This window comes from Mugil cephalus, chromosome 10, assembly GCF_022458985.1.
Source record: "Mugil cephalus isolate CIBA_MC_2020 chromosome 10, CIBA_Mcephalus_1.1, whole genome shotgun sequence".
Classification (NCBI taxonomy): domain Eukaryota; kingdom Metazoa; phylum Chordata; class Actinopteri; order Mugiliformes; family Mugilidae; genus Mugil; species Mugil cephalus.
Window position 1 is genome coordinate 24206278 of NC_061779.1, and position 11880 is coordinate 24218157.

The 11880-nt window shown below is 41.4% G+C and overlaps 1 protein-coding gene across 1 annotated transcript; it reads left to right on the forward strand.

Moving 5' to 3' along the window:
• Nucleotides 1–3862: 3862 nt before the first annotated feature.
• Nucleotides 3863–7458, forward strand: cav2 (caveolin 2). The gene is made up of 3 exons (XM_047597288.1): nt 3863–4175; nt 4427–4614; nt 5833–7458. The coding sequence occupies exons 1-3, from the start codon at nt 4026–4028 to the stop codon at nt 5981–5983; spliced, it is 489 nt and encodes a 162-aa protein (XP_047453244.1). The 5' UTR covers nt 3863–4025; the 3' UTR covers nt 5984–7458.
• Nucleotides 7459–11880: the final 4422 nt, after the last annotated feature.

The following is an 11880-nucleotide window of genomic DNA, read 5'->3' on the forward strand; positions in this document are numbered from 1 at the left end:
CTTAGACATGTACGACCCAGACCAGGCGCCCCCACCCCATTGTGATGACACTCTTTGCTGGCATCAGCCATCCCCAGCAGAATGCTGCTTGACACACACACACAAAAACATGAAGAACAGCACAAGGTGTTGACATGACCTCTCTAGATCCCAAACTGATCAAGTATCTGTGGGATGATCCACAGAGGCCCCTCCCCTCAACCCATAGGGCCCAAAGGCCCCAACTAACAACGTTCTGTTACCAGACACCACAGGACACCCTCAGAAGGTCCATGTCCATTCTCTGATGAGTCACAGCTGGTTTAGAGGGAGACCCACACAATATTAGGAAGGTGGTCATGATGTTATGCCTGTTATTCTGTACTTAAAGATGCTTATTCTTTCTTTAGTGTACAGTCTGTGCAAACCAGCAGAAAATGAATCAATATCGTGGTCAGGAATGCCAAAAAATTGGGCCTTTAGGTTCTCGTGAACTTTTAAAATACATTTAAAATACATCAGATGACCATTTGGACCATGACAACTAAAGTCAAAGTTGGTGTACTGTACATGACAAACTCTTTTTTTGATTTTACGTCATTGGATTTCGGAAGCACCGCAGGGCAGCAGTTAGTGCTGCTACCTCATAGCCAGAACCATGGGGCCTTTCTCGGAGTTTGCATATTGTCCGTGCGATAGTGTAGGCTTTCTCTGGATGCTCCGGATTTATCTCACATTCAAAGACAGCGGCATGTGAGTATGAATGGTTCTTTGTCTCTGTGACAGATTGGCGACCTGTCTAGGGTATACCCTTCCTCTCGCCCAGTATCATCTGGGATAGGCTCCAATCTCACCTTGCTCCTTTGTAGTATAAATGGTTATAGCTCTAGGTTGGAGTTGCACATCATGTTGGACAGTCTGACACCACAACATGTTGCTTTTTATTACCATATGCTACTGCATCTGGTCATTCAAGCGGACAAGGTGTGAATACCTGCCAAATCCCAGCAGTCATCACCCATTTTACCAGAAAGCATATAAATGAATTCAAAATCATACTAAATGATAAAAAGACTGATTCCAAACTGTGTGTCCATGCAAGTGTCCAATCACTTCACTCAGCTTCAGGTGACTGATACAGATTAATTTAACCTAAAAGCCATACTGATAATTTTGAATGTTTAAAAACACAGCGGTGAGATTAAAGATTAAAATGTACCCATGGAAAGACAAAAAAGAGGAAGAGGAGTCATTTGCAAACTTCATAAGATCCCCTGATTTGTTTCTAATGAATTTTGTTATCACGGTGGCATAACTGCAAGGTTTGCTGAGCAGCCAAATGGAAAGAGTTCACCCTCTCAGGAGTAGAAATGTGCTCACTATAGTAAATTGGTCTGGTGAAGAAAGATGGGCTCACTAAATGATTTCCAAACAGCCTCTGAATGACTGTAGATCATGTAGTTACAGGTCAAAGCAAAAACATCTGAATATAATCAAAATGATTATGTTCCCAATGTTATGGCAACTAAGCCAATAGGTTCTGTAATCTTGCTCTTAGGCAGACTGACTTCTACATCCTTATTAGGCTTTGCTGCTGGCTGCACAAAAATCTTGTCACAATCCCAACATGCAGATGGCATCCAAACTGTAACACAACCCAAAGGCAATAACTTCCTCTACTGCTCTTTGTTTCACACACTCAAATACTCTCATGTCATCACTGTCCTCCCACCCTACCTCACCCCCAGGGCAGCCGGCCCCTCCCCTTACTGAATGCTTGTCATTCAGAGCTGCCCTCTGTGTGTTAATCCAGGAGGATTGTGGCGTTGTATTGTCACCTTGTTTGAGTCAGGGGATCACTTTGATTGCTCTGAATGCTCAGCATCCCTCTGTTCTGCCTGCTGTGTTTCTGCTTTGCTGTCTCTAATAACTGTGGCCTACTCTTTCCAGGGCCTGTAGTCTAAACAAAAGGCTGTGTTGTTTACAGGTTGCCGTTCAGCAGGCTGGATGCTGGACCTGCCGCATAAACAAATGACATGCAAAGTGCTTCACACGGGTTGAGTTACACTTAAACCAAAGTCCTGGGACTTTTATGACTTATTAGCAGGAAAGAAAAAAGAATGTTCTCAATCCAAGCCAGTTACCTACACCTACACCGATCAGGCATAACATTATGACCACCTTCCTAAAATTGTGTCCTAAAGCTGTGACTCATCAGAGAATGGACATGGTCCTTCTGATGGTGTCCTGTGGTGCATAGCAACAGAATGTTGTGAGTGGGGGTCTTTGGGTCCTATGGGTTGAGGGGAGGAGCCTCTGTGGGTCATCATACAGATGATGGATTGTCACAAGATGGTTGGTTTAATGTTGGGGCTGATGGGTATATATGTCAAACACAAACCCTGAATAAGCTCTCACATTGCACAATGGAAATCCTTATTTTATTTCACATGTGATCACACCCGATTTCTACCGTACCCAAATCCAACTGAATCACGCTCACCTGGTTAAGCTGGTATGTGCACCATACAACCAGGCTCAAGCTCAGAACACAGAAATCACACTTGTCAAACTGGACTTAGGCATGGTACGGACTATCTGCGGTGAGTACACCCCTAGAAGCATGTTGATCATTTCACTCAATCTACGATTTATTTGGTGCAATTGCCACATTTTGCTTGAGTTCATTTTTAATTTTGGATTTCATTATTTCTCAGCATTCTGGTTGCATCAGTTAGTTGATGGTGTCTGTTTTTTTTTTTGTTTTGTTTTGTTTTTTTTCAACATGAGACTCAAAACACAATATTGTAAAATATTTTACTTAACTTTTATGTAAGATATCACAATAACACATTTTAAAGAGATTCAGAAGGCTGTCTTCTGTAGTAAGCATATGAGATGTTTTCACCCACAGTGCATGCTTGCAGTTAAAAATGATAAAATCAAACAGTCCCCTGAGACTCTTCTAGAGAATTTACACTCAGTATAATTTGCTTTAGTCTGATCAATGACATAGAAATGGTGCAAAAATTGTGCTGAAATATTTGTCATCTTATGTGATGGGCTTTTACATATTCTAAATCCTCAAACTTTTGGATGGTTTCCAGGGTTACTTAATTATTGAAAGAATAATTGGATTGTGACTGACAGCTCACACAGGACACCATGATCACATATTTACTAAGAGGAATGCAGCCACGCTGAAAACACATTGCATGATAACCCCATGGTCACTGCTCTAACATTGCTATTATGATCATTAAAAACTTATATGTTTCTGAGTGTTTCTTTAGAATCTCCACGTGAAGCACTTTGCTGTCTGAGGAACACGTCTTCCTGTTGTGGTTCTTGTTTAGACAGTTGAAGACCTGCAGTTATTCTAACAATCTTGGCTGTCTGGTCGGTTCAAAGCATGAAAAAGTTAGAGAGCAATAAATCTATGCAAACCGAAAACCAGAAAGATGTGTAGTGGATTCAGTCAACAGGTGGAACCGTGTGCTGGGCTATGGCAACTAACTTTTGTACTTACAAAACGTTGTGAAAACAAATATGTGGGTGTTGCTTTGAAAAACAAGAGGCCGAGGGGGTAATAGTTAACTGATGTTTTCTGCACCATAATTCAAAAGTACAGGTGGATACATTTTCCAAAACAGCAATAATTATGGTCACAACACTAAAAAGAATGCATCAACTTTGCTACCCACTTTTCAGGGAGGAGGGAATGTTTGAGCTGTTGAAAAAGAACTCCTGCAGGTTCTCTGTTATTAATCACACTCAATCACATGGCTGTGTTCAGCTGGCGTTGAACCCTCAGGACTGTTGGACCTCGATAGATCATGGCCAGAGGCCAGCACTCTGCACAGTAGCGTCTCTCATCACAGTGTTTTAAAGGTCTGGGGAAGTGACTTTGGGCTTGTTGTGTCTCCTCGGCCCCACGCTGCGCTGTTTTCAGAACGGGGCGGGGTGCAGCTGAGCGCGGCGCAGAGCGCATAGCGCACCGTCACCAGCTCCTCTCCCTGCACGGTCCGACCGTCTAACACGACAACATGGGCTTCGAGAAGGAGAAATCGGACACAAGTATAATTATGGACGAAGATGAGTTCAACAGATCGATTGAGCCCATTCTGTCGAAAAAGGGGAAGGTGTATACGGCGGAGCCGGACCGAGACCCGAACGACATCAATGCGTATTTGAAGGTAAAGTCTGCGCCCTGTGTGGGCTCACTCTTTCAAAGTGAAACTACTGAGGAAAGCTTAATATCTGTCTAGCTGAACTATTACTAAAGTGAATTAGTACCAACGTCTGCAAATTGATACTGCAGCATGAATACCTGGAAGTCGCTGCCTGCGCGTTAATCAATCAACCCCCCTAACACCTTCCTGCCTGCTTGTAATAGTGATTGTATTTGAAGCTCATTGTTTGGCCTCTGACTTGTGTGATACGACAGGTGGGTTTTGAGGATGTCATCGCGGAGCCCATTTCCACGCACAGCTTCGACAGAGTGTGGATAGGAAGCCACGCCGCCTTTGAGCTGATCAAATTCATCTTTTACCGGCTGCTGACCACGCTGCTGGCTGTACCCATGGCTTTCATCCTCGGAGTAGTCTTCGGTGTGCTCAGCTGCATTCACATCTGGTAAGGAGACGTTTCTCTCAGCCTGAGGGATTCTGCTTGGTGATGTTTGGAGTCTCGCTTATCCAAAACAGCACACAGAGTCCGGTAAAAGGTCCAACAACTTTATTATAAGACACATGTATTATACCGGAGTCACAAAAGATGAAAGTGCCAAAAAACTATATTAAAAAAAGAACATATTGAACAGTGATTCAAATATATTCTGACCTCCAATGTAAAGTTTATATTAGTTTATATAACATTAACAGAGATAACAAAATATTTAAAATGTGTTATAGACCAATTTAAGGAAATTAAACATTGTGTTGAGCACCAAAACACAGTTTCAATTTTGCATTACTTGAACATTATTTGACTCTTCTCAAATGTCCGCTGCCCATACACTTCTGGCTCTTTAGACAAACATTGACACAAATTATTTTTAGAGTTAACTTCACATGCAGTATGACGTCGAAGCATGCTGTCAGCGTTTTGCTTTTACACTGTTATTTGGATAATTATGTCATACTTCAGTCGCCTATATGTGCCTGGTGTTAGTTGAACCAGGTGCGTCCAAGTTTTTGAGCAAATCACGCACATATGTCCAAAACCACAAGCCAAAGAGTCCATTTATTAGCACTTGGCGAAACAACATTTTATGCCCAGAACAGAGAACTCTATGGAAAGTTGGAAGGAATGTCGAGTTCCACTGGTAGAGGTGGAAAATGCTGCGCGCCCTTTGCCAGATAGATGGCATTCTAGCAGGAATAGAAGCCTATTTTCAGATCAGAGTGGGACATTCCTCAGATGCACATGGAGCAACTCTTGCATGACCTTTCACCTCCCTGGGGTCACAAACTCGGAGAGAAGTGAACCAAGTCACAAGTATTCATCAATAGTGGGCTGAACTGTGGCACAGAGCTGGTCAATACATCTGGAATGTCAGGGCAGGATGTCACACTGAGAGGCGCTTTTTCAAGGGAGTGAACAGTTTTCGCAATTATATAATACATCGAAACAAGCTGCAGGAATGTAGCGATACTGTATGATACACCTGTTTATGGCAGTTTGACAGATATACACTGGCTTACAGACAAATCTGCAACAATAGCTGTGCTGCAGACAAAGAGAGGACATGAACATGATTTTGGAAAATTTTGTAATAAAACATCATTTAAAACCTAGTACCCCAGTGTAGGAAATGCTTCCCCAGATGATTATTTGACCTTGTTCTTCCAGGTTGGTGATGCCAGTGATCCAGACCTACATGATGCTCTTACCTTCATTCCAAGTAGTGTGGAGAAGTGTGATGGACATGTTCGTGATGCCGCTCTTCCACAGCATGGGAAAGTGTCTGTCCTCCATTCAGGTTCAAACTATAGAAGACTGACACAGACGCCTCTCTGTCCCAGAGGAGAAAAGAAATGTCAAATCAAAAGGAGTGAACGATGCTAGTGGAATACATGAGCTCTACTACAGTAAAATATTAAATTAGTAATAGCTATAGCTATATATATATATATAAAATATAACTGCCGCCGTAAAGGCTGAGTTTGTCAAACATTCTTCATACACATCAATGCAGACCATATGTACTGAGTCATTTGAAACAGAAAGTAGGAATCCAGGTTCAAACTTGATTGAAATGTTTTTTTTTAAACTTTTAACCAAGAAAGTTTCTTTGAAGTGGAGTTGTACTTATCTGTAGTCTTCTCCAGTCCGGAGAAGCGTCTCCACTGATGTTGTGGGCGCAGTCAGCAGCAAAACATATTTTAGTTTCCTGAAACCAGACGACCCAAAAAGCAAAATCCATATCAATTCAAATGTATACTACATAGTTTTGTTGCCTTTCATAGCCACTTTGCTTTTCTGACACCATTGCATTGATCTACTATATTCAGTAAAACCACCTGACTCATGGTAACCTTGCATGAGACAGGTCCAGGTCTACAGCTTCCTTGATAGGTTAGTTTGTTTTGTTATTGTGTGTGACTTTGTTATGTTGACAGGTGACTTCATATCTAAGGTGTGAAAATATCAACTTCACACACAGACCAGCAACTCCCCTCCTTCCCAATGACATTGACTTTTATTTCTGAAATTGCCATCTGGTGGCTGTGAAGAACGCAGTATACTGTCTTCAGTTCCCTGTTGGTACAGACTGCCAGACTGTAAGATAAAGAGGCGATGATATTCTAAGAATAGCGTACACTTATACTGATATTGATTGTCTTATGAGGCCAAAATATGTTTGGCTGCTGACCACGTCCATGACAGTTCATTGCTTAGCTTCCATGCCATTTCTCCTTTCTGCCTCTCAGTACGAATGCCAAATACCTACTACTGTATTTAAATGTTACACTGAGTACCTCTTATGACAACATTTCTAAGAGACCAATCTATACCTTTAAGTTAAACTGCAAAAAATCATTCCACTGTACTTTAATATGCAGTAAGAGAGGACCAGATTTGTATTAAATGACCTGCAAAGCATTGATAGATTCTGCAGAGCTCATGTGCACCACCGCTCAAAATCGAGTTGTTTTTGCTGATTGTGACCAAAAAAAATTCTTGTCATTCCATTGCTATCCGTTGTGGCTGAGAAAGAGATGTGAGATCAGTTGTTGTTTAACAATTGGCTGATATACCTAGAGATGTAACTTTGCTACTGCTTTTTTATACAGTACATTTATGTATATATTGCAAGTCATTCAGCTAGAGGTTGAATGTAATGAACTGAATCAGAGTAGATAATCTGCTAGAGAGTATTTTATTTGCATATTAAATGCTACGATGCAGCCCGTTGCACATTTGCAGGCTTAGTTTTACTGTATCCACTGTGTTGATCTCACAGTGCTGCATCAATAATGTTGGGCATTTTATTTTTTTGCATGGACCAAACCATTATTTAACCATGTCCAAATTAGACTGTAGATCATCTGGGGACGAATTTCTAATTTATTGTTTCTGCAACAACTGGTTCTTAATTGGAAGACATTAACATAAGAGGACTACAGCTGTGTGATGAAAATGTTCTACACATTATATTGTGTTTGGCTGAAGTCTCGGTTGAGCTGAGACTCTGGTACACGCCTATGCAGTTTAGAGAGGTGCTTTGTTGTTGTCTATGACACTGCAAGTTACTGGAATACTTCTACAGTCAGAAATCTGACGTTTAGAAGGGGATCAAGGTTGTCAGGTACATGATTATACTGTGTGTTCTGGTGTGTGATGTCTGCTTCTGCTGTACACCTTGCCCATTACAAGTGCAAACGACGGCTGCATATTGTGTAAAACCCATTTAATGTTCACTGCTGCAACTTAATGGTCAACAACAGGCTTAAAACACCTGAAAGCTATCCACAGTTGCCTGTCCACAATGAACTTCTAAAGAAGGTGGAGCAACCAAAGAGGTAGATGCTTTTTGTTGTTGTTAATAAATGCAAATGGTCCTGTCTTGCACTTGCATTTATATGGCCTCGCGGTTCCCCGCTCCCCCTCCATTAGAAACTGGTTGTGAACTTTGCCTGATTGTGATTTGGTTCAGGCAGAGAAAAATAAACAGAATCAGAAATGGAAACCCAACTGAAACAAAGAGCCATCATATGAACCGGTAAACTTGCTGCATGGATGATCACCTGCCACAGTTTGTGGCAGGTGATCATCCAGATTTTCATTGAAAAAGGACCTACAGTACATGTATAAAATAGAAATTACATTATACATTTTGAACTTGTGAGTTTTAACATTGCACTGCAAGCTAGCCAGCTAAACCTCTTAACCAAACTGCAGTTTGATAATGCGTCACGTTTTGTTTTAACCTGTGCAGCCTTCTGTTCATTTTTGCAGCACTATTATGAGAGTGTTCAAGGAAGGGTTGTGAAATAGTGTAAGACATATGTGTGACTAAAGTGTTTTCTCTCCTCAGAAATCCAGTCCAGCTCTTCATTCTTCAGAGGTTATAGATCATCACATGGCATCTGTCAGTTTGAATTTTATTTTCTCTAGCATCTCTGACTTCATTCAGTTTGTAGATGTATTTCGGAACGAAACCTCATTAACTCTACGAAGTCAAATGTGTTCTTCGTTGTATAAAAATAAACAAATTTTTCCCCAAGGTAATTTTTCTGCGTGTGGTTTCTTCTTCCTGTCAAATGAGATGAGTGTGGTTGAGATACGAGTGCCAGAAAAGTGTCGTAAATCACTTTGCTGAGATTGCATAAGACACTTTTCCTATACAAAGATGAGCTGGGGGTCGATGGAACATGACCTGAGGCTTCCCTGGTAGACCTGCAGGCCTGCACAGTTTTTCCTCTCACATAATATTTCCTCCTACATTTTTGTAAGCTGAAGTTGTCGTTTGTGGCCCTAAATACATCAGAATTCAATATCTAACCGTATAGTATCTCTAGATGACAATACTACTGTGGAAACCTTGGGGTTGTATTTAAACAGGATATTTCCTTTAGTACACCCATAAAACAAGTGACTAGGACTGCTTTCTTTTCACCTGTCCAATTATTTTCAAGTTGTCTAAAAGACTTATGAAATAAAGCCTCCATCTGGTTCACACTGTTGCTGGAAAAGGAGGGATGGGAACAATAAAGAGATATCATATTTTAGTTTCCCTTCATTAATGCATCAACATCTGAAATTACCCTTGATTTGAACCCTGCAATTTTAAATCCTCCTCCTTGTTTACTGGGATGTTAATGGCCAGGCTCCATCATATCTTAAAGGCCTCATTGTTCTATGACACCCCAATAGAACACTTCGCTCTGAAAGTGAAGGCTTCTTTGAAACAGTTTGAGAAAGTAGAATGGGAGGTAGGGCCCCTCTCCTGCAGATCTAGCTCCCAGTTTTGCTTCAGGAGGCAGACACCCACTCTACTTTTAAGGTTAGGCTTGTAACTTTCCATATTTGATAAACCTTGTAGTTCAAGCTGTCTCAGGTGATCCTGAACCATCCCTTGTTTATGTTGTGGTGCTGGGAGACCTGCCCTGATGCACTGAGCGCCTCTCTTTTCCTCTTTAAGCTTTCATATGCTACATTTGCATGTCATTAAGTCTGTTTCTCTCTCTGTCTATCTTTGGCCCATGAACTTAAGTGGCTCTGTCTCCTGTTGATGGCTACACCTGGAAAATACCTGCACTAGCCAGTCATATCCCAGCCTAAAACACAGCTAGATGTCGTTGTTAATTATATGGCAATCCAAGTTACATCTTACAGCACTGACACTTTTTCGGACATGTTTCAGTCCCAGATGACCTCAGGAGTGTCTGTAATGATGCTGTGAGAACCTTCCATAGACATTCAACTCAGATAACAATGATTCCAGAAGTGCTCAGAGCCTGACCATTAACATTTGATCCTCTTTAAGGCTGACACACGCAACACATCAAGCGATATGACATATAAATAATAATAATAATTATTATATATTATATAATAATAATACAAGCATCTTATTTATGCTTAAAATGAGGGTGATAAATAAAATGAAGGTGAAATACAAAATAAAATAACACGAAAACAGTAATATATAACAGATCAAGTAAATAAGTAATTAAATAAATATAGAGAGGCCATAAAATCAAAATAGTCAGTTTGAGGGTGGGTAGGCCAAAGTGAATAGATGGGTCTTTAAGGTGGTTTTGAATGTGGTAAGTGAGTTAATGTTCCGGATATAGGGAGGAAGGGAGTTCCAGAGGCGGGGTTCTGAGCGGCTAAATGATCGGTGGCTGAAAGACGAGAGGTTTACGGGGGGAACAGAGAGGTGGATTGATGAAGAAGAATGGAGGACACATGATGGCACTGTGATGTGGAGCAAGTCAGATATTTAGGAGGGGGCAAGGTGGTGGAGGGCTTTGAAAGTTAGAAGAAGGATCTTGAAAGTGATGCGGTAGTGGATGGGTAGCCATGTGGAGTTGCTGTAAAACTGGTGTGATGTGACTGGTGGAGGAAGTTCTGGTTATGATACAGGCTGCAGCGTTCTGGACCAGTTGAAGTTTGTGAAGTGATTTAAGGGGGAGACTGGTGTGAGGGAGGGGTGAAGGTGGTTGATAGGGCTAAGGTGGAAGTAGTCAGGAGGAGAGGTAGAGTTGGGTGTCGTCGGCATAGGAGTGAAAGCTGATATTGTATTTTCTGAGGACGTGGCCAATGGGGAAGGATGTAAATAAGGAAAAGGAGGGGTACTGGGACAGAGCCTTGGGGAATGCTGGATGTGACAGGGAAGGGTTGGAGCAGTGGGAGTTGACCTTGATGTAGTGGAAGCGGCCGGAGAGATATGATTTGAACCAGAAGAGAGGTGTGTCAGTGATGCCAATGGTGGAGAGTCTACTGATGAGGATTGAGTGGGAAAGTGTATCATCATATTACTATAACCAGAGTAACGACACTGTATTTGCACTGCTTATATTACTACCCTTGATGCTTCCATGGCAGCTGCTGCAACAGATGGATACCTCTGTAGCTGGTTAGACGGCATAGATGGTATATATTCCTATAATTACTACATAATAATAATGGTGGTTAGCACTGATGCCTCACAGCAAGAATGTTCTCGGTTTGAATCTGACTGGGGCATTTCTGTGTGGAGTTTGCATGTTCTCCATTTGTCTATGTGGGCTCTCTCCCCCAGTACTCCGGGTTCCTCCCACTGTCCAAAGAAAGGCATGTGAGGTAAATTGGTGATTCTAACTTGGCCATAGGTGTGAGTGTGAATGGTTGTCTATTTCTCTGTGTTAGCCCTGTGATGGAGTGGAGACCTGTTCAGGGCGTACCCCTCAACTTGCCCAATGACAGCTGGGTTACAAGTGGTTACAGGAGATGAGATGACATGAGATGAATTTGGTCATACCACCCTGCTAGAGCAGCTACCTGTTATATCTCCCTCTTTGCAGCCTTCATGGCTTCATTACTTCAGTTTGAACAATCAATTTAGATTTAGATTTAGATTTCTATCGGTCTTGTAAATAGCCCATGTGTGTCCTGTTAGTGGGTAAATGAGCACCTGACAGCAAATCATATGAAACTTAGTTTGTCTGTAATTTATGAAACATTAAACCTTAATACAAACCCGAAATATGACTCACGAGTTATTATAAAACATCTAGGATCAGTTTAGAAGGTATAAATGTCTCTTTTTTACTCTTTTAATCTCTGTGATGATACTGTTTTATCACTAGCACAGGGGCAGGATCAGCTGTTAAGAACCTGTTCTGTCAGTGTTATGACTTATGACATTTACATGTTGTATCATAAACATAAATTAGATCAGATGAAAGT

Coding starts and splice junctions, on each gene's coding strand:
- cav2 (XM_047597288.1), top strand. CDS start 4,026: ATGGGCTTCGAGAAGGAGAAATCGGACACAAGTATAATTATGGACGAA. Junction 4,176..4,426: donor ACATCAATGCGTATTTGAAG/GTAAAGTCTGCG, acceptor GTGATACGACAG/GTGGGTTTTGAGGATGTCAT. Junction 4,615..5,832: donor CTCAGCTGCATTCACATCTG/GTAAGGAGACGT, acceptor TTGTTCTTCCAG/GTTGGTGATGCCAGTGATCC.